This window comes from Electrona antarctica (genome assembly GCF_951216825.1).
Source record: "Electrona antarctica genome assembly, chromosome: 6".
Classification (NCBI taxonomy): Eukaryota; Metazoa; Chordata; class Actinopteri; order Myctophiformes; family Myctophidae; genus Electrona; species Electrona antarctica.
Genome location: NC_136811.1, coordinates 20,162,645 through 20,186,352, shown reverse-complemented (window position 1 = coordinate 20,186,352; position 23,708 = coordinate 20,162,645). Strand labels below are relative to the sequence as shown.

General features: G+C 39.5%; 1 protein-coding gene across 1 annotated transcript; it reads right to left on the bottom strand.

Annotated features, from left to right (window-relative positions):
• Nucleotides 1-10,371: 10,371 nt before the first annotated feature.
• On the bottom strand, nucleotides 10,372-22,674 carry bnipl (BCL2 interacting protein like). The gene is made up of 10 exons (XM_079504710.1): nucleotides 22,504-22,674; nucleotides 17,365-17,421; nucleotides 16,871-16,935; nucleotides 16,448-16,672; nucleotides 15,136-15,354; nucleotides 13,617-13,719; nucleotides 13,208-13,339; nucleotides 11,594-11,680; nucleotides 10,968-11,066; nucleotides 10,372-10,443 (listed from the first exon to the last, which is right to left on the bottom strand). Exons 1-10 carry the CDS (start codon nucleotides 22,545-22,547, stop codon nucleotides 10,419-10,421), a joined length of 1,056 nt encoding a protein of 351 aa, XP_079360836.1. The 5' UTR covers nucleotides 22,548-22,674; the 3' UTR covers nucleotides 10,372-10,418.
• Nucleotides 22,675-23,708: the final 1,034 nt, after the last annotated feature.

Sequence of the window (23,708 nt, the reverse complement as noted above, 5' to 3'; positions counted from 1 at the left end):
GCATGCCAAGGTTTGTGCTATTGCCATTGGGAATGCATTGGGCGTTTAAGTTAAATAACTCAGAAACTACAAAACATTTCAAAGTAAAAAGTTCCAGCATGTGTCTCCACAGTTAGCTGAATTATAAAAAGTGTGAATGGAGTTACTAGGTGAAAGTGCTTTTTTGACGTGCCAATATCTGCCATTGAGCCCCATTGTAAACTTCTCAAATTTGAAAGCACTATATTTCTAAAACTATGAAACATTTCAAAGATTCCTTTTCAGGCAAACATGTCCACCGTAAGACGAACCTAAATAGGTTTGAATGGGGTTTCTAGGTGTAAGTATGTAGGACTAGTAGCATGCCAAAGTTTGTGCTATTGCCATTGGGAATGCATTGGGCGTTTAAGTTAAATAACTCATTAACTACAAAACATTTCAAAGTAAAAAGTTCCAGCATGTGTCTCCACAGTAAGCTGAATTATAAAAAGTGTGAATGGAGTTTCTAGGTGAAAGTGCTTTTTTGACGTGCCAATATCTGCCATTGAGCCCCATTGTAAACTTCTCAAATTTGAAAGCACTATATTTCTAAAACTATGAAACATTTCAAAGATTCCTTTTCAGGCAAACATGTCCACCGTAAGACGAACCTAAATAGGTTTGAATGGGGTTTATAGGTGTAAGTATGTAGGACTAGTACCATGCCAAAGTTTGTGCTATTGCCATTGGGAATGCATTGGGCGTTTAAGTTAAATAACTCAGAAACTACAAAACATTTCAAAGTAAAAAGTTCCAGCATGTGTCTCCACAGTAAGCTGAATTATAAAAAGTGTGAATGGAGTTTCTAGGTGAAAGTGAAAGTGAAAGTGAAAGTGAAAGTGCTTTTTTGACGTGCCAATATCTAACATTGAGCCCCATTGTAAACTTCTCAAATTTGAAAGCACTATATTTCTAAAACTATGAAACATTTCAAAGATTCCTTTTCAGGCAAACATGTCCACCGTAAGACGAACCTAAATAGGTTTGAATGGGGTTTCTAGGTGTAAGTATGTAGGACTAGTACCATGCCAAAGTTTGTGCTATTGCCATTGGGAATGCATTGGGCGTTTAAGTTAAATAACTCAGAAACTACAAAACATTTCAAAGTAAAAAGTTCCAGCATGTGTCTCCACAGTAAGCTGAATTATAAAAAGTGTGAATGGAGTTTCTAGGTGAAAGTGCTTTTTTGACGTGCCAATATCTGCCATTGAGCCCCATTGTAAACTTCTCAAATTTGAAAGCACTATATTTCTAAAACTATGAAACATTTCAAAGATTCCTTTTCAGGCAAACATGTCCACCGTAAGACGAACCTAAATAGGTTTGAATGGGGTTTATAGGTGTAAGTATGTAGGACTAGTAGCATGCCAAAGTTTGTGCTATTGCCATTGGGAATGCATTGGGCGTTTAAGTTAAATAACTCAGAAACTACAAAACATTTCAAAGTAAAAAGTTCCAGCATGTGTCTCCACAGTTAGCTGAATTATAAAAAGTGTGAATGGAGTTACTAGGTGAAAGTGCTTTTTTGACGTGCCAATATCTGCCATTGAGCCCCATTGTAAACTTCTCAAATTTGAAAGCACTATATTTCTAAAACTATGAAACATTTCAAAGATTCCTTTTCAGGCAAACATGTCCACCGTAAGACGAACCTAAATAGGTTTGAATGGGGTTTCTAGGTGTAAGTATGTAGGACTAGTAGCATGCCAAAGTTTGTGCTATGGCCATTGGGAATGCATTGGGCGTTTAAGTTAAATAACTCAGAAACTACAAAACATTTCAAAGTAAAAAGTTCCAGCATGTGTCTCCACAGTAAGCTGAATTATAAAAAGTGTGAATGGAGTTTCTAGGTGAAAGTGCTTTTTTGACGTGCCAATATCTGCCATTGAGCCCCATTGTAAACTTCTCAAATTTGAAAGCACTATATTTCTAAAACTATGAAACATTTCAAAGATTCCTTTTCAGGCAAACATGTCCACCGTAAGACGAACCTAAATAGGTTTGAATGGGGTTTATAGGTGTAAGTATGTAGGACTAGTAGCATGCCAAAGTTTGTGCTATTGCCATTGGGAATGCATTGGGCGTTTAAGTTAAATAACTCAGAAACTACAAAACATTTCAAAGTAAAAAGTTCCAGCATGTGTCTCCACAGTTAGCTGAATTATAAAAAGTGTGAATGGAGTTTCTAGGTGAAAGTGCTTTTTTGACGTGCCAATATCTGCCATTGAGCCCCATTGTAAACTTCTCAAATTTGAAAGCACTATATTTCTAAAACTATGAAACATTTCAAAGATTCCTTTTCAGGCAAACATGTCCACCGTAAGACGAACCTAAATAGGTTTGAATGGGGTTTCTAGGTGTAAGTATGTAGGACTAGTAGCATGCCAAGGTTTGTGCTATTGCCATTGGGAATGCATTGGGCGTTTAAGTTAAATAACTCAGAAACTACAAAACATTTCAAAGTAAAAAGTTCCAGCATGTGTCTCCACAGTTAGCTGAATTATAAAAAGTGTGAATGGAGTTACTAGGTGAAAGTGCTTTTTTGACGTGCCAATATCTGCCATTGAGCCCCATTGTAAACTTCTCAAATTTGAAAGCACTATATTTCTAAAACTATGAAACATTTCAAAGATTCCTTTTCAGGCAAACATGTCCACCGTAAGACGAACCTAAATAGGTTTGAATGGGGTTTCTAGGTGTAAGTATGTAGGACTAGTAGCATGCCAAAGTTTGTGCTATTGCCATTGGGAATGCATTGGGCGTTTAAGTTAAATAACTCATTAACTACAAAACATTTCAAAGTAAAAAGTTCCAGCATGTGTCTCCACAGTTAGCTGAATTATAAAAAGTGTGAATGGAGTTTCTAGGTGAAAGTGCTTTTTTGACGTGCCAATATCTGCCATTGAGCCCCATTGTAAACTTCTCAAATTTGAAAGCACTATATTTCTAAAACTATGAAACATTTCAAAGATTCCTTTTCAGGCAAACATGTCCACCGTAAGACGAACCTAAATAGGTTTGAATGGGGTTTCTAGGTGTAAGTATGTAGGACTAGTAGCATGCCAAGGTTTGTGCTATTGCCATTGGGAATGCATTGGGCGTTTAAGTTAAATAACTCAGAAACTACAAAACATTTCAAAGTAAAAAGTTCCAGCATGTGTCTCCACAGTTAGCTGAATTATAAAAAGTGTGAATGGAGTTACTAGGTGAAAGTGCTTTTTTGACGTGCCAATATCTGCCATTGAGCCCCATTGTAAACTTCTCAAATTTGAAAGCACTATATTTCTAAAACTATGAAACATTTCAAAGATTCCTTTTCAGGCAAACATGTCCACCGTAAGACGAACCTAAATAGGTTTGAATGGGGTTTCTAGGTGTAAGTATGTAGGACTAGTAGCATGCCAAAGTTTGTGCTATTGCCATTGGGAATGCATTGGGCGTTTAAGTTAAATAACTCATTAACTACAAAACATTTCAAAGTAAAAAGTTCCAGCATGTGTCTCCACAGTAAGCTGAATTATAAAAAGTGTGAATGGAGTTTCTAGGTGAAAGTGCTTTTTTGACGTGCCAATATCTGCCATTGAGCCCCATTGTAAACTTCTCAAATTTGAAAGCACTATATTTCTAAAACTATGAAACATTTCAAAGATTCCTTTTCAGGCAAACATGTCCACCGTAAGACGAACCTAAATAGGTTTGAATGGGGTTTATAGGTGTAAGTATGTAGGACTAGTACCATGCCAAAGTTTGTGCTATTGCCATTGGGAATGCATTGGGCGTTTAAGTTAAATAACTCAGAAACTACAAAACATTTCAAAGTAAAAAGTTCCAGCATGTGTCTCCACAGTAAGCTGAATTATAAAAAGTGTGAATGGAGTTTCTAGGTGAAAGTGAAAGTGAAAGTGAAAGTGAAAGTGCTTTTTTGACGTGCCAATATCTAACATTGAGCCCCATTGTAAACTTCTCAAATTTGAAAGCACTATATTTCTAAAACTATGAAACATTTCAAAGATTCCTTTTCAGGCAAACATGTCCACCGTAAGACGAACCTAAATAGGTTTGAATGGGGTTTCTAGGTGTAAGTATGTAGGACTAGTACCATGCCAAAGTTTGTGCTATTGCCATTGGGAATGCATTGGGCGTTTAAGTTAAATAACTCAGAAACTACAAAACATTTCAAAGTAAAAAGTTCCAGCATGTGTCTCCACAGTAAGCTGAATTATAAAAAGTGTGAATGGAGTTTCTAGGTGAAAGTGCTTTTTTGACGTGCCAATATCTGCCATTGAGCCCCATTGTAAACTTCTCAAATTTGAAAGCACTATATTTCTAAAACTATGAAACATTTCAAAGATTCCTTTTCAGGCAAACATGTCCACCGTAAGACGAACCTAAATAGGTTTGAATGGGGTTTATAGGTGTAAGTATGTAGGACTAGTAGCATGCCAAAGTTTGTGCTATTGCCATTGGGAATGCATTGGGCGTTTAAGTTAAATAACTCAGAAACTACAAAACATTTCAAAGTAAAAAGTTCCAGCATGTGTCTCCACAGTTAGCTGAATTATAAAAAGTGTGAATGGAGTTACTAGGTGAAAGTGCTTTTTTGACGTGCCAATATCTGCCATTGAGCCCCATTGTAAACTTCTCAAATTTGAAAGCACTATATTTCTAAAACTATGAAACATTTCAAAGATTCCTTTTCAGGCAAACATGTCCACCGTAAGACGAACCTAAATAGGTTTGAATGGGGTTTCTAGGTGTAAGTATGTAGGACTAGTAGCATGCCAAAGTTTGTGCTATGGCCATTGGGAATGCATTGGGCGTTTAAGTTAAATAACTCAGAAACTACAAAACATTTCAAAGTAAAAAGTTCCAGCATGTGTCTCCACAGTAAGCTGAATTATAAAAAGTGTGAATGGAGTTTCTAGGTGAAAGTGCTTTTTTGACGTGCCAATATCTGCCATTGAGCCCCATTGTAAACTTCTCAAATTTGAAAGCACTATATTTCTAAAACTATGAAACATTTCAAAGATTCCTTTTCAGGCAAACATGTCCACCGTAAGACGAACCTAAATAGGTTTGAATGGGGTTTATAGGTGTAAGTATGTAGGACTAGTAGCATGCCAAAGTTTGTGCTATTGCCATTGGGAATGCATTGGGCGTTTAAGTTAAATAACTCAGAAACTACAAAACATTTCAAAGTAAAAAGTTCCAGCATGTGTCTCCACAGTTAGCTGAATTATAAAAAGTGTGAATGGAGTTTCTAGGTGAAAGTGCTTTTTTGACGTGCCAATATCTGCCATTGAGCCCCATTGTAAACTTCTCAAATTTGAAAGCACTATATTTCTAAAACTATGAAACATTTCAAAGATTCCTTTTCAGGCAAACATGTCCACCGTAAGACGAACCTAAATAGGTTTGAATGGGGTTTCTAGGTGTAAGTATGTAGGACTAGTAGCATGCCAAGGTTTGTGCTATTGCCATTGGGAATGCATTGGGCGTTTAAGTTAAATAACTCAGAAACTACAAAACATTTCAAAGTAAAAAGTTCCAGCATGTGTCTCCACAGTTAGCTGAATTATAAAAAGTGTGAATGGAGTTACTAGGTGAAAGTGCTTTTTTGACGTGCCAATATCTGCCATTGAGCCCCATTGTAAACTTCTCAAATTTGAAAGCACTATATTTCTAAAACTATGAAACATTTCAAAGATTCCTTTTCAGGCAAACATGTCCACCGTAAGACGAACCTAAATAGGTTTGAATGGGGTTTCTAGGTGTAAGTATGTAGGACTAGTAGCATGCCAAAGTTTGTGCTATTGCCATTGGGAATGCATTGGGCGTTTAAGTTAAATAACTCATTAACTACAAAACATTTCAAAGTAAAAAGTTCCAGCATGTGTCTCCACAGTAAGCTGAATTATAAAAAGTGTGAATGGAGTTTCTAGGTGAAAGTGCTTTTTTGACGTGCCAATATCTGCCATTGAGCCCCATTGTAAACTTCTCAAATTTGAAAGCACTATATTTCTAAAACTATGAAACATTTCAAAGATTCCTTTTCAGGCAAACATGTCCACCGTAAGACGAACCTAAATAGGTTTGAATGGGGTTTATAGGTGTAAGTATGTAGGACTAGTACCATGCCAAAGTTTGTGCTATTGCCATTGGGAATGCATTGGGCGTTTAAGTTAAATAACTCAGAAACTACAAAACATTTCAAAGTAAAAAGTTCCAGCATGTGTCTCCACAGTAAGCTGAATTATAAAAAGTGTGAATGGAGTTTCTAGGTGAAAGTGAAAGTGAAAGTGAAAGTGAAAGTGCTTTTTTGACGTGCCAATATCTAACATTGAGCCCCATTGTAAACTTCTCAAATTTGAAAGCACTATATTTCTAAAACTATGAAACATTTCAAAGATTCCTTTTCAGGCAAACATGTCCACCGTAAGACGAACCTAAATAGGTTTGAATGGGGTTTCTAGGTGTAAGTATGTAGGACTAGTACCATGCCAAAGTTTGTGCTATTGCCATTGGGAATGCATTGGGCGTTTAAGTTAAATAACTCAGAAACTACAAAACATTTCAAAGTAAAAAGTTCCAGCATGTGTCTCCACAGTTAGCTGAATTATAAAAAGTGTGAATGGAGTTTCTAGGTGAAAGTGCTTTTTTGACGTGCCAATATCTGCCATTGAGCCCCATTGTAAACTTCTCAAATTTGAAAGCACTATATTTCTAAAACTATGAAACATTTCAAAGATTCCTTTTCAGGCAAACATGTCCACCGTAAGACGAACCTAAATAGGTTTGAATGGGGTTTCTAGGTGTAAGTATGTAGGACTAGTACCATGCCAAAGTTTGTGCTATTGCCATTGGGAATGCATTGGGCGTTTAAGTTAAATAACTCAGAAACTACAAAACATTTCAAAGTAAAAAGTTCCAGCATGTGTCTCCACAGTTAGCTGAATTATAAAAAGTGTGAATGGAGTTTCTAGGTGAAAGTGCTTTTTTGACGTGCCAATATCTGCTATTGAGCCCCATTGTAAACTTCTCAAATTTGAAAGCACTATATTTCTAAAACTATGAAACATTTCAAAGATTCCTTTTCAGGCAAACATGTCCACCGTAAGACGAACCTAAATAGGTTTGAATGGGGTTTCTAGGTGTAAGTATGTAGGACTAGTAGCATGCCAAAGTTTGTGCTATTGCCATTGGGAATGCATTGGGCGTTTAAGTTAAATAACTCAGAAACTACAAAACATTTCAAAGTAAAAAGTTCCAGCATGTGTCTCCACAGTTAGCTGAATTATAAAAAGTGTGAATGGAGTTACTAGGTGAAAGTGCTTTTTTGACGTGCCAATATCTGCCATTGCGCCCCATTGTAAACTTCTCAAATTTGAAAGCACTATATTTCTAAAACTATGAAACATTTCAAAGATTCCTTTTCAGTCAAACATGTCCACCGTAAGACGAACCTAAATAGGTTTGAATGGGGTTTCTAGGTGTAAGTATGTAGGACTAGTACCATGCCAAAGTTTGTGCTATTGCCATTGGGAATGCATTGGGCGTTTAAGTTAAATAACTCAGAAACTACAAAACATTTCAAAGTAAAACGTTCCAGCATGTGTCTCCACAGTAAGCTGAATTATAAAAAGTGTGAATGGAGTTTCTAGGTGAAAGTGCTTTTTTGACGTGCCAATATCTGCCATTGAGCCCCATTGTAAACTTCTCAAATTTGAAAGCACTATATTTCTAAAACTATGAAACTTTTCAACGATTCCTTTCCAGGCAAACATGTCCACCGTAAGATGAACCTAAATAGGTTTGAATGGGGTTTCTAGGTGAAAGTGCTTTTTTGACGTGCCAATATCTGCCATTGAGCCCAATTGTAAACTTCTCAAATTTGAAAGCACTATATTTCTAAAACTATGAAACATTTCAAAGATTCCTTTTCAGGCAAACATGTCCACCGTAAGACGAACCTAAATAGGTTTGAATGGGGTTTCTAGGTGTAAGTATGTAGGACTAGTAGCATGCCAAAGTTTGTGCTATTGCCATTGGGAATGCATTGGGCGTTTAAGTTAAATAACTCAGAAACTACAAAACATTTCAAAGTAAAAAGTTCCAGCATGTGTCTCCACAGTTAGCTGAATTATAAAAAGTGTGAATGGAGTTACTAGGTGAAAGTGCTTTTTTGACGTGCCAATATCTGCCATTGCGCCCCATTGTAAACTTCTCAAATTTGAAAGCACTATATTTCTAAAACTATGAAACATTTCAAAGATTCCTTTTCAGTCAAACATGTCCACCGTAAGACGAACCTAAATAGGTTTGAATGGGGTTTCTAGGTGTAAGTATGTAGGACTAGTACCATGCCAAAGTTTGTGCTATTGCCATTGGGAATGCATTGGGCGTTTAAGTTAAATAACTCAGAAACTACAAAACATTTCAAAGTAAAACGTTCCAGCATGTGTCTCCACAGTAAGCTGAATTATAAAAAGTGTGAATGGAGTTTCTAGGTGAAAGTGCTTTTTTGACGTGCCAATATCTGCCATTGAGCCCCATTGTAAACTTCTCAAATTTGAAAGCACTATATTTCTAAAACTATGAAACTTTTCAACGATTCCTTTCCAGGCAAACATGTCCACCGTAAGATGAACCTAAATAGGTTTGAATGGGGTTTCTAGGTGAAAGTGCTTTTTTGACGTGCCAATATCTGCCATTGAGCCCAATTGTAAACTTCTCAAATTTGAAAGCACTATATTTCTAAAACTATGAAACATTTCAAAGATTCCTTTTCAGGCAAACATGTCCACCGTAAGACGAACCTAAATAGGTTTGAATGGGGTTTCTAGGTGTAAGTATGTAGGACTAGTAGTAGTAGCATGCCAACGTTTGTGCTGTGCAGACTACATCATCATCACATCTTTGATGTATACCTGTCTTCAGGTTTTTTGAGCAAGCAGACCAGGAAAGAACAGCAATAAACTTTGGAAAATGCTAATCACCAAACAGGAATTAGAGGATGCACAGGCAGTCACCATTAAGTCATCTTTACAGTATGTAGCATATTGAGCATAATAGAAACACTATGAGTTGACCCAAAGTTCTTTCCAATCAAAGATTGGCAAATATAACACACAGTAACCATAATAAATAGTCAAATCTAAAATGTATGACTAAAGTGAAACATAATACAATTACATATATATATATTTAGAGTAATTAAACAAAACAAACTGATAAAAAACGCTGTAAATAAATTAAATACATTCAGTGGACTTGAGAAAACAAACCCTGGGGCAACGTCAGACTAAGCTAAAACCAAGAGAAATAAGGTGGGTCTTTAGATTTGACTTAAAGTAGTTAATGGGTCAGGACTTAACAGTGGTACAGACTGAGTGAAAGAGCCCCTAGAAGTGAACCTTGGGGGATGCCACATGTAATGGCGGCATGCAGAGTATGACAAACAAGGTCCCTGTTCTATAGTAAAAGTTTTCATTTTTAAGGTAAGAAGAGGACTGGTTTAAAAATCCTTCCTGTTGGAGTTCCTTTGAAAGTCACTTCCGGTTGGAGTTATGGTCAGAGGTCACTGAAAGGGACAAGCTCGACATTCAACAAATAAACGTCTTCCAATGAATGGTAAAGCGGCGGCAGCACCCAACCATCACCTCCAATCCATCCATCGCTCTGTCCATCGTGTCTGTCTTACAAACAGAGGTCCTCTCTGATCGATCCCCGTGTTCATGGTGTTCATGGTGCCTTCAATGTTTTTCAGGCCAAGGACCCCATAGAGAGAAATGAAGCAGGGACCCCCACTACATTCATGTTACATGGTAAATGTTTTCAGACATCATGTAAAAATGTGTGTTTTCAGACTTAACAACTTAAACCCTCAACCCTCAAACCCTCAAACTTGACCTTTGGTTCGGTACTTGGTCTGCTCTTTTTTCCCCGCCCGGTACACCAACACCAAACCACTTCACAGAAAATAGACGATCTACAAGCTCAAAATGTGTCACAGACACACTCTAAGCTTGTAGATCTGCTATGTTATATGAGGGTTCAAGTGTTTCATGTAAAAATACAAGGTATCTGTTTTGATGAAGGTCTAACGACCGAAACGTTTAATAAAGAGCAGCATTGTTTCTGACAGTGTGCTCTTCTTTGTCATTCAGAGATTCCCTTTTGAATGTAAAAATACAAAAATAAAGTCCCAATCATGAAAAGATTTGGCGGCCCCCCCTGCAGTATCTCTGAGGACCCCCTAGGGGTACCGGACCCCTTGTTGAAGATCCTTGATGTATCCTATTCTTCCACCACTCTCTTCACCATGTCTTCTGTTCGTCCACCTCTCTGTTCATGTCTCCTGTGTCTTCTCCTATCTTTTCTCTTGAGTGGTGGCATTGTTCTCATCTGTTCTGCTCCTCATCAAACCTGGAGATAGAGGAGGGCAGAAAGACAACACAATGAATGAGAGTGGTGCATTTTTTTTCCATTCGTTTTGTTTTCTAATTTAAGTTTAGGTCTAATTCATTTTTAAAGTGTGTTTGCTAACTTAGTTTAGTTTAATGTGTCTGAAAATTAAGGCTTAAAGGACAACTTCACCACTTTTCAACCTATCTTCATATAATTGGTCCTCACTAATGGTCATGAGAAAATAGCACAATATTTTCCTACTCGGTCTGTGTCTCATAGGAGGGCTGTGGGCAGTTCAGAAGCCCATCCACCAGTGACATCATCGATGTGGAATCCAAGCTAATAGAAACTGCATGGGCTTTCTATTCTTGAAAAGTTGCAATGCGAAAATGGAAGCCATCGTTCTCACGATAATAAATATAATTTAGTTGTAGTTAGTTTTGTTATTTCTTTGATATTTCTTTGTGAACTATAATAACCTTGGACTGTGCGTGCGTGCGTGCGTGCGTGCGTGCGTGCGTGCGTGCGTGCGTGCGTCTTACTGTCTGATACATTCAGGGATCTGCAGGTGGTCCAGGGGTAACATTTCTGACAACTCCTTCAGACTCGAAATGAAACACAACTTCCTGCTGAACTTCTCACTGAGGACACAAGAACATGGATGGGTCAGAGAGGTCACAAACGTCACAAAGTTGTCTGAGCAGGCATGATTCGTCTCCACAGCAATCAATCGGTGAAACGAATTCTGCTTAAACACTATAGCTACATTTATGAAAAAATAACTTAAATCGGATGTAAAATTGGGTGCATTAGTGACATTGTTAGTTCTATGTAAAGCACTGACTGAATGGATTTTATGTCCAAGTCTTCATAATTATTTGTATAAACATGTTTGCATTTATTTTCAATACTAGTTGTATCTCTCTACTTGTAACTGTATCTGTTGTGTGTGTGCGTGCGTGTGTTGGGAGGGGCAGATTATTTTGATTATTTCGGGGAGATTATTTCGGCCTGAAAAGTGTGAAAACCCCTGTGTGAATGGATGTCCTATCTAATATTGTCTACTGTCTGAATGGATGTTTTGTGTAACGTAAAACATTATGAAATGTGTTGGTTTGTACATGTTCTGTTCACTCTGTCCATTACATGTAGAATCAACAGTAAATACCTGATGAAAGGTTTGACCACCATGATGAGAGCTTTGATGTACCAGGCAGGATGAACCACAAACATTCCCTTCAGGTCCTTCTTTAACCTGACACCACACGCACAGGCAAACGCACACACACAACAGAATTGCCATAATAAACATTTCATTCTGTACCTTGAATATTATTCAAAATTACACTTTGTTTGTGTACAATTAAAACATATTATGAAAAAATTATAAAATAGGTTAGGAGTCAAACTGAGTCATAATTGGGAGAATATAGGAGAAATATACTTAATTGGTTCTCCAGACAACTCAGCCAGATTGCTGTTTAGCAAATGTGGTTGCTCTGGTGAGACAAGGGCCCTTCCTTCCCACCAAACAGATGCTAAAGGCAAGTATGGTTGCTGCCAAAAATGTATTGATAAACAGTAAGTCTCTAACTTCTTCATGGTCTGGTCATGAAGAGCCGTGAGGCTCGAAACGTCATGTCCACTTTGGTGAGAGAATAAATCTTTATGCTTTGGAGCTCAGTCCAGTGTGCGGACCTTATTTTCTTTTCTATTCGGCCCAGCAACTGGCGTTTAGTTAGTAGATGTGCGTGCTCTATTGTTTCTTTCAACAAGATGCTCCATTGCAAAGCTGGAACAAATCCGTCATGACAGTCGGACAGAATACACAAGCTACAGTTGGAGGCCATCGATATTGTCCTTTTCATTTTGCTGAGGTTTGCGTGATCTGCGCAAAAGGACAGTTAACCCATTTTGGGCGGGAACCCCTTTTGGTGTTTTAAACATTGTTATAATTTAGCTATTGAAAAATAGCAGATCTACAAGCTCATAGCGCGCCACCGAGTGGCGCGCTACAGCTTGTAGATCTGCTATTTTTGAAAAATCGTGAAAATATTTATTTCAGAAAACTGGAGGATTTAGAAGGATTTTTTTAAATTTTGAGGTCAGGCCTAAATGGGTCAAATGATAAGGGACAATATCGGTGGCACCCAACTGTACGTTCCATACAATGTGAATGCCATTCCTGGCAGTTCTTGACAATTGTTGAGTATAGGCCTATATGTTGTTCTGGGTGCTATGGTGAGAAAGCATCTGTGTCATTTTAGATTGAGACTATATATCGTCTTTGTCGGATGGAAACCTCATATGTCCAAAACTGTTACTTTTCACGATTCAAATTCAAAAGTAGCAGATCTACAAGCTCGAAAGGATCTAAGTTTTGAGCTTGTGGATCTGCTACTCTTGAGTGACACTGTAGTATGATTGAGTAGGCTGTTAATTTACGAAAAAACAATGGAGATATGGAGATAAGAGGTTTCTGCCCGACAGTAACAGTAGGCTAGTTTATAGCAAACAGAAAACAGATTTAGAAGACTGGTCTGAACACAATTCAGACCAGCTCATAACAATTCACATTACAACATGTTGTGAGATCTATTGTAGCCAAATGATAGCCAATGATCACAGAATGTCTTAAGGACACTATAGGCTTCATGTGGTTAATGATTCTAGGGTGGAGATGAGTAAAGCTGTACATTTTATTTTAATAAAATGTTATTATAGCCAATCTGTATGGTAGACAATATTAACTGGTTGTACTGGGCAGGTGTCGGTGGCTGACCTTCTGTCTATGGAGGTGTAACACTGACGGAGCCATTTGAGGGAGGGCAGCTTGTTCCTGGGAGCCATTCCACACAGATACACCAGCACGTAATCCTCTGATACCATGAGGTCCAGGGTCCCCACTATGTACCTGGAGGCAACACACACACACGTGCGCGCACACACACACACACACACACACACACACACACACACACACACACACACACACACACACACACACACACACACACACACACACACACACACCAGAAAAACACATCAGAACACAAAATGTGAGGTTATCTGTGATCAAACTTTTTAATCACTTTCAATCTGTAGCCTACTTAGGGCATGCCATAACTGTGGCAACACACAGTAGATCAGTTATTTTCTTTTATTCATCAAGTATAGCTGAGTTTTCTCACCTGAACAGGTTGTCCATCACATACTCATACTCCTCCACTGAGTTCTCTGGCAGGAAGCATGAAGATACCAGGATGATAGCCGTCATGTTGTCCCCATAGTAACCTTATAATCACATCCATGCAAGAGTTAGCATACCACAGCTTTATACAACTCTGCAAAACACACAATTAGGGCTGCATGGGCGTCGATATGGTCAAACATCATGACATTTTTGACCAAGTACCTCCATATCGATATTTTGAAGATCATTGAATTGTGATATGCATGTTATTATTATATATAAATATTGTATTCATGATGCCACGTGCCCGACCAACACACTGACGGGGAATGCACTATTCCATAATCGGTCGCAATAATATTGATGTATTTTCCCAGCCCTACATAAAGTATTTATCTTCATTTTGTCTCAGTAATCAGTGATTATTCCGTCATTAACAATATAATCATTATTTCAAAACATTTAAACAAAGTTTAAAGAATGAAACTTTTAAACAATTACAACATTTAAGATGTATTTCATGAATACATCTTAAAAAGTTGTGAAAATATCTACAAGCTTGTACAGAAAAAAAATCTGCCTTTCATTTTTCCCATAGAGATTTACAAAAATATTTATATAAATTGTTATACAAGCTTGTAGATCTGATATTTTCGCTATTTTGTATTCCGGGCAAACGTCTAATTTCTCTTTTGGGTCTCGAGCTAAAGAGTTTGGGGGCCACTGATCTAGATGATGACCCCACCTGGAACCCCCCCACCTCAAGGACCCCCGGGGGACCCCGGACCCCCACGTTATGAGAGACCAGTGTATGGTCACCTCCGTGGGACAGGACCTGTAGGTAGAAACCAGTGTATAGTAACAGTCACCTCCGTGGGACAGGACCTGTAGGTAGAAACCAGTGTATGGTAACAGTCACCTCCGTGGGACAGGACCTGTATAGTAGGAACCAGTGTATAGTAACAGTCACCTCCGTGGGACAGCTAGGACCTGTAGGTAGAAACCAGTGCATGGTAACAGTCACCTCCATGGGACAGGACCTGTAGGTAGAAACCAGTGTATAGTAACAGTCACCTCCGTGGGACAGGACCTGTAGGTAGAAACCAGTGTATGGTAACAGTCACCTCCGTGGGACAGCTAGGACCTGTAGGTAGAAACCAGTGTATGGTAACAGTCACCTCCATGGGACAGGACCTGTAGGTAGAAACCAGTGTATGGTAACAGTCACCTCCATGGGACAGGACCTGTAGGTAGAAACCAGTGTATAGTAACAGTCACCTCCATGGGACAGGACCTGTAGGTAGAAACCAGTGTATGGTAACAGTCACCTCCATGGGACAGGACCTGTAGGTAGAAACCAGTGTATAGTAACAGTCACCTCCGTGGGACAGGACCTGTAGGTAGAAACCAGTGTCACCTCCGTGGGACAGGACCTGTAGGTAGAAACCAGTGTATGGTAACAGTCACCTCCATGGGACAGGACCTGTAGGTAGAAACCAGTGTATGGTAACAGTCACCTCCGTGGGACAGGACCTGTAGGTAGGGCTGCAGAACGGACATGTTGACGTGGTACTCCTGTTCTGCGATACAGAACCTCCTCCACCGCTGCCCCCTGCTGTCCGTCTGGTCAAACTGCTGCTCCAGCTCCACGCCACCTCCTTGCTCCGCCCGCTCCTCTGCGTCCTCCTCACTGGCCCCGCCCCCTGTCGCATGCCGGCCCATCCGAGGGAGGTCATCTGCGAGTCACAGGAGTTTTTTTTTTAAATTATTATCTATGTATCAAGTTAGAGGCAGAATAACAGGCAGGGAGAAGAGTATAGTGTAGCCTGGTAAGTTAACCCATATCCCGGTCGTGTGAATTAACATATTGTCATATATCTTCTGCAGAGCGCTGGGTGAGCATTTTGCAGAAACCATGAGCCAATCAGCTTCTGTCAATCACATGGCCCTGGCTGGGTGCAGAGGCTGATTGGCTCTTAAACTTTTTGGTTTCTGCAAAAGCAAAACGCCTACTGAGCGCTTGGGGCCAGACTGGGAGGCTGGTCTGCAGAAGACACATGATAATGTGAACAGGCTCTATGCAGTATGTGCACACACACCATTTTGGAAAGAACTTGTGCCCCTTCTCTACTTCCTTCACTGGTGTTAACGATGATACTAATGAAATAAAAGTACCACATTCAGATTGGATATCAGAATGGGGAAATATCTAGATTTAGCAAAACCTGTCCGTCCGTCAGTCAGGTCATCCATATATGGTTGTCAGTCCATCACGCCCCATGACACGCTCCATATATGGCCGTCTCCATATATGAAGATCACGACACTGACCTCATCAAACCCTGGATAGCCATACATGGAGAAGACTGGATTATCACCTAGATCTGCATAATATGCAGATCTAGGTGATAATCCAGTCTTCTCCATGAGGTTTGAGGTCAGATGTAGAGTTGCTGGCCGGCTTATATAAGCCGGCCAGCAACTCTACATCTGACCTCAAACCTCAGAACCCTTTCATCTCCATATATGGAGCTGACCTGTTCTGACATTCCATAGAATTCATTCCATATGTTGATCCCTCGTGCCAAAGCGCTGGCCCAGCAGTCTGCCGTCACCCAGGCGGATGCGTGCACGCAACTTCTGAACTTCAGAGGTTGCGTGAGGTCCATTTTGAGGTCCATTTTGTCAGCTTTGTCAGTTTGAATGTGTGTGTGAATGGGTGAATGTAATGCACAATCTATGTAAAGACTAAAGAGCCTTGGATAAAAGCACTATATAAATGCACCATTTGCCATTTATAAGAAAACATATATCCAGAATGTCTCTCACCCTCCCATTCCAGGTCATGTGTGAAGGAATATGATTGGCTGTCAGAGGGCGTTTCCAGACCATCCAGGTTGATGTCCAGAGAGGGTGTGTCTGGGGGCGTGTCCGAGAGCGAGAGGCCAGCAGCCGAGTGAACCGGCGAATCACAGTTCAGCATGTTGCTGAGGGTGGGGGCTGCAGCCAAACGCTTCTTGGCTGTCCCTGATAGGGTGAGGCTGGTGGGCGGAACTACAGGAAGGAAGATGATGATGTTTTGTACTTAATGAATAAATAATAATAATAAAGATAATGGGTGCAACTATATTGTCCCGATCCAATCACGTGGTCGGAAATCGGGGCCGATCACGATATTTTCAAATGATCGGAATCGGATCGGGACTAGAAACAAAACGGGTGATAGTTCTGTACCCCAGGAAAGTGACTCACCTGGTCTGTCTGCGGGGGGATTCTCCTGGTCTTCCAGAGGACTGTGGGGGTCTTCAGGTAGTGGTCTAGAGAGCACACACACAAAACACACATAAACAATAAGACCTACTTTTTTGTACAATGAATAGTGAAAACATCTACAAACTGATAAGAGACAGATGATTAGATAATGACAATCATTTCTGCTCAAAAAAATATATCACTGGATGTGCTGGTCTAAACCAAATTATTTCCATATTTAAAGCCAATTTTAGTTTAGACTTTTAGAATTTAGATAAATGATGGATAAGCAGTTGAATGTTGTGCATTTAGCTCATTTGTTTTACCAGAGAGATTGGATATAGTTTTTTGTTTGTTTGTTTAGTTTTTTAGCTCTCCTAAAGTGAGCAGGTGATAATGATGACACCCGTTCCTCACACTGGGTCATAAATCACTGGGGATTCCCCACAGAGGTCATGACCCCAAGCAGACTAACGGTCAAAAGTCACTTTTACCTAGGAAATTCTTCATCTTGCCATTCCTCTCTCAGCTCCATGTCTTGGATGGCACTCCTACAAGGAATAGTCAATATATCAATACAGGCAGACACGCACGCACGCACGCACGCACGCACGCACGCACAGAGGGACCAAGGGGGTCCCCACATGATTTTAAGGACTTATAAGACCTTTGAATACCTAAAACATTTATGAAAAGGACCATGCATTAAAAGTAATGAACAAACTATACTATAAAAACTGGTGAAACATTGACCAAATTGCCAAATGAAAGAGAAGAAAGAGGCAAACATTTTGAAAATAGCCGATCTACAGGCTCTGTGAATGCATCAACTCCTACATTCCAAGTGCTTATCAAGGTAGGGCTTCCCCAGTTCAAATATGATTATTTTGGGTGGTCACGGCCTGAAGGTTGACAACCACTAGTGTTCAAATTTGACTGAGGGACTGCCATTGGAATTGGCATATTGGTTGTTCAGTTTGACCCACCAGTTTAGGAGATATGGCTTATAGAGTAATATCTTGCAGATAACAGCGAGTTGAGAAAACAAGCTTGAAAGGTTCACTTCTGTGGTCTCTAACATTACACCTAGCTACATGTTTAAGCATTTATTTCATATTTACATGTCGATTTCAGCTCTGACACTTATTTCAGACATGCTCTAGTATCTGAAGAGTCTGCCTGAAGTCTGGCAGTCGAGGTGGACGGGTGGGAAATGTGGTATATAGACTTTTTTATTGGCCTAAAATATTGTCTATATACATACATTCATGAATCCACTTGCTGACCGGCTGTCAGTATTGGGCAATTTTTATAGGGGTTTCTTGTGACCTACCATTAACATCCTATGGCAGGCAAAAATGGCAAAAATGGCAACCTTTCCTTTTGCTTTAAGCAGTGTGACATGTCAAACTAGAGGGTTTTCGTGATCCTGAATCCATTCCAAGCATTAGTTTTGCACAACATACTTGGGCAACATACTTGGGCTAAAAACAGCCACAGTAAATAAACATTTTTTTAAATATTTACAGTTAAAAAGCTACATTTCATCAAAATATGTTCGGATAATGTAAATGTATATATACCACCCCTATCAACACATTGATTTGATTTCAGAAGAGAAGGGAGGCATATCGGTATACTATAACCTGTTAGTTGACTACAGTACTGATTCAACAATAGAGAAATTAAATGCTTGGAAACTAGACATCCAATAAGACATTGATTAGACAGAGTGGAAACAGGCATGTTTAAAAGCATAAAAACAGACAATAAACACAAGGTTTAACTACTTCAATATAAATGGTTAATGAGAATGTATATAACTCCTGTTAAACTCCATCATATGTCTGCTAGTATTCCAGATGTTTGTACTAAATGTTTAACAGAGAAAGGTACTCTATGTGGGAGTGTCCTAAAATGCAAATATTTTGGAATGGAGTTATAACGTTTTTTTTCTCCCTCTCTTCTTTTATTCTATTAATTTCAGGTATTTAAAAAATTATCAAACTCTTGCAATTATTGTTCTCCACATTGTATGATTCTTTGTGTTGTGATTACAAAGACACCCAAAGGCATATTTGCAGCAGACACAAATATGTAGTTATAACGTGTCTGTCAGAAATATCTAGAACTACAGTTCCGCTAAACGCAAAACTCTGTATACTTGGAATATATCCAAAGAACTTTCTACAGACAGCGAACCTAACTTCTTCAAGCAAGGAGAGCTGTTGCGCTATGCTGGAAAAACACAGACGCTCCAACACTGAGGATGTGGCAAAAAGAAATTATGAATTGTATTGGACTGGAAAGACTTGTGTATATAGTTAGGGTTAGCTTTGGGAGACATATATGAATACTATACAGACTATTATCTAAGAGGAAAAGAAACAGAACTGAAAACTAAAGAACTACACAAATGTTTTATTTTAGTTTATCTTATTTAGGTACTTTGTTTTGTTTATACAAGTGCAAGTGCAACATTTGTGTGTGTGTGAGTGTTTCGGCCCGAGAGCCTTCTTCAGCGTAAATCAGAGATGAGATTTACGCTGAAGAAGGCTCTCGGGCCGAAACGTCCTTACTGTTGTTTGCTGCTGGGGGGAAACAAAATAAAGCTTTAATCCTTCCAGGATACGTGAGTGCTGGTATTCTTTTCTATAGACTGTATCTTCCAGAACCGTGCACCCGTGACATTATGACGTGGAAATACTCAACCGAGTGCTTGCTTTTGCTTTCTGCTGAATGTATTGTATGTAATGTATGTTGTAAAAAATGTAAATAAAAATATTATTGAAAAAAAACAGCCATAGCCACTTGCCCAAAATGTGCTGACCTCATCACATTTGTGCTGACCTCGCATTTGTCATGATGTCTATAGCCGTTTTTAGCCCAAGGAGTGTTTTTTGTGCAAAACTAATGATTGGAATGTAATCAGAATTGCAACTTGCAACTGTATTAATTGATTGCCCGAGTACCGTGGTGGGAGTTCTGCTCTGGTTTTGGTGAAATATTAAGTAGTTCCGGTCATTTTGTGGGGGGCACTGGGGCCACGCATTAAAAGTAAATGAATCCACAAAACTAACGTCATTTGTTGACCTATTTCTAAAATATTAGTGCAACTTTCGTTAATTTTTTACCCCTCTATCACACGGAACTATGTTTTTTGTGTCCATCACTACGCCCAAACAATTGTTCCATGTGATAGAGGGGTCAAAGCCGGTCAGCAAGTGGATTCATGAATGTATATACTATATAGACACTATTTTAGGCCAATAAAAAAAGACTATATACCAAATTTCCCACTTTAAACATAAGAAGCCTGTCGGCTGCCGGACTACTGTACTATTAACTAATTTTGGATTTTAAAAAAATGGGAAAAAACTTTTTTTCCTCCTCTGGTGAAAAGCTGGAGGTTGCGCGATGGCAGGCTCTCAGTCGAATCTGGTCACTGTTCAGACAAAATGCTGTTTTTTTCTCCCTCTCTTCTTTTATTCTATTCATTTCAGGTATTTAAAAAATTATCAAACTCTTGCAATTATTGTTCTCCACATTGTATGATTCTTTGTGTTGTGATTACAAAGACACCCAAAGGCATATTTGCAGCAGACACAAAGGTCTGTTGTGGTCTGAGGCCTCATTAACACGTATCAAACACCGATCAATCAAATGTTTGGTCATTTTTTTGTTTTTTTAGGCCAACACAATGCTTTTCCAATGGGAGTCACATGGTTTGACCAAACATTTGTGTTTGATTGCTGATTGCTGGTGGTGTTCTGCCCCTCCCCCCCGATCAAACAAAAGTGACCTTTAGAAGCCTGTGCACATATATGGCAGGATCACTTTCATTCATTGCAGATTTACTGCCACTATACATTATGAGACATGAATGCAGTGAGTTAATGTGAAAACCAATCACAAGATGCATTTATATTGACCCAGATGACATTTACTGCTGTAAACAAATATTAAAAGTCCATAGACTTGGCTGCCATATGACATCATTTCAAAATCCAGACGTTGGAGGGGCTAGCGGCTCTCAAAAATAGAAATGAGACAATAAAGGTTGCGGCTTCTCTCTCTCTCTCTCTCTCTCAGGTCTGCATCTCCCATCCTCACTCACTGTCTATAGAGGCCAGCACACACACGCACGCACGCATGTACGCACGCACACACGCGCACACACACACACACACACACACACACACACACACACACACACACACACACACACACACACACACACACACACACACACACACACACACACACACACACACACACACACACACACACACCCTTGTGTCTCTCACGCTCTTTGCTTTCTAAGAAGCATGTACAGTAAATGCTCTGCCATCCTGAGGCAGTGGTCTCATGCATGAAAGATTCCTGCTCATCCAACTGTGAAACCCATCATAGTTCACTAAGGGGCCAGTGATAATGAGAAGCAACATTGTCAAATACAGAAACAAGACTTTATTGATCTGTTTGAGCACAGTCAGCTCTTTTATATATTGAGGTGTTTAGTGGCCCTCTACTGCCAGTCAGAAGAGGAGCTGAGAGATTTAGCAGATCGTCGAGACGAGTTGGTCTCAACAATGTGCCGACAATTCAGCACAGAGTGCATGCTGTGTGTGACAGAATCCTTATTTGTGCAGAAATATTGCAGTATGCAGTAAGTATTGATATAAGCTCACACTATTGCCTTGCACAGTACTTTTACTTTACTACGTATATATACTTTATACTACTCTAGTACTGTATGTCTGAGAGGCAATTTTTTTTTTGAGTGGTGTAAACCACTCCTACAACTGGCTTTGTTAGTTTACGTGTCTGTCTGTTTGTCTGTCTGTCTGTTCGTACCAAAAAATGAGCATGGTTGCTATGGTCACCCAGTTCACACGGGTGTGATTTCATTACGTCAGACATTACGTCAGACCACAGCTGATCAGTCTATATAAGACCTTACACCACTCAGTTCACATGGGTGTGATCTTTTTACTCTACAGTCTACAATACAATTATTTGAGAGCTTTAGTTACTAGTTACAGTTTCAGATTATGAATACAAAACATAGTTGACTGGTGTTCCCCTGCGCTCTATACCAGAGGCCTCTTCCGTTACCCTTCTTGGCTCTAGAAGCACACAGATCTAACCACACACATTCTAATGAAGGCTCTGTTCCATTTAGTGTTGTACAGTGGTTCTCAAACCTTTTAACTTCAAGGACCCCCATAACTATATGAGTGTACAAATGGAACCTTACAGCCAGGTCCATTTGGTTCCATTTGTACACTCTCAGAGTTAAACACCCGTAAGGGGCCATTTGATACCCCCTCAACCTCAAGGAACCATGAGGATACCGCTGGACCACGCTTTGAGTAGTACTAGTATCATTGGTAAGACCTGAAGGAAGGAAGTATTTCCATATTCTGTTCAATATGGCTGCTTTGCAGAACACATCTTTGTCTGTGGTTAAACTGAAGTGATCAAAGTGCATGTGCACGGTTCCAGTCTTTAACTGAATCATAGTTCTTGTATGTTTCTATGGCAGTTATGAAACAGTCGATCATGCATATTAGTATATATCAATCATATATATGCATACAGTACATTAGTGTCAGCTGCTGGTCACTCACCCACTGACTGTGAACTGCTTCTTGGACTCTGATTGGCTCTCCATGGTCTGTTCTCCCACGTCCAGACAGATGGTCAGGCAGACAGACAGACAGACAGACAGTCAGTCAGACAGTCAGTCAATCGGTCAGGCAGACAGACAGTCAATTGGTCAGGCAGACAGACAGACAGACAGACAGACAGACAGACAGTAGAAGGTCAACAAAACAGTCAGTTGCTCATTTATCCGTGTTCCCCTGAGAAGACTTGTTTTGGTGTGGTGTGGGTGTGGACATCTAAGCGCATATTATGTTTTGTCTTTGTGTGTGTGTGTGTGTGTGTGTAGTGTACAAACTGCCCTTACAGGTTTTTCTGCATGTTTGGCATCATGTGATCCTGCCACGTGCCTATTGGTTGATACTCACCTTAGAGGCAGAGAGAGAGTGAGAGAGGGGGGGGATTTCCCATGCAATTTGGCTTTCGAGCTCACCATTCAACTGAAACAGCAAACAGTGTCTTCATTGAAAAAAATCAAGAGCAGGTAGGATAAAAACCCATATGTAGGTGCTGTGTTCCTCGATCTGAAACGGGCTTTTGACACAGTGAATCACCACGTTTTCCTCACCAAACTATCTCATTTCAATTTTTCCTCCGATACTATTACCTGGTTCAAGTCATATCTATCAAACAGAAAACAGTGTGTGGTGATAAACAGTGTCAAATCCCCATATGTATCAAATCCAGTCAGTGTCCCACAGGGATCTATCCTAGGCCCCTTACTGTTCTCATATCAATGACTTACCAGATGTGTGTCCAGATTGCAATGTACAAATGTATGCTGATGATGCTGTCATCTTCATCCATGGTAAGAGTGTTGACTTAATAACAACCAGCCTCACAAATGCACTGGACAAGGTTCAAATCTGGTTAAGTGCCAAATTGCCTTCTGTTAAATGTATTAAAAAAAAGTCTGCATGCTGTTCAGTAAGAGACCAGTGAAGATCAAACGGTCAAATGTGTTCTCAAAGGGAATAGAATTGGAACTAGTTTCTCACTTCAAGTATCTTGGAGTCATTTTGGACTCAAACCTGACTTTTAAGAAACACATAAAAAAAGTAACATGTAGGCCTACAATTAACAATTTGAAAAACTTCTGTCAAATTCGACCATATTTAATCATATTTATATCATTGTATGATCTTATCGCACATAGAATACTGGTTCACAA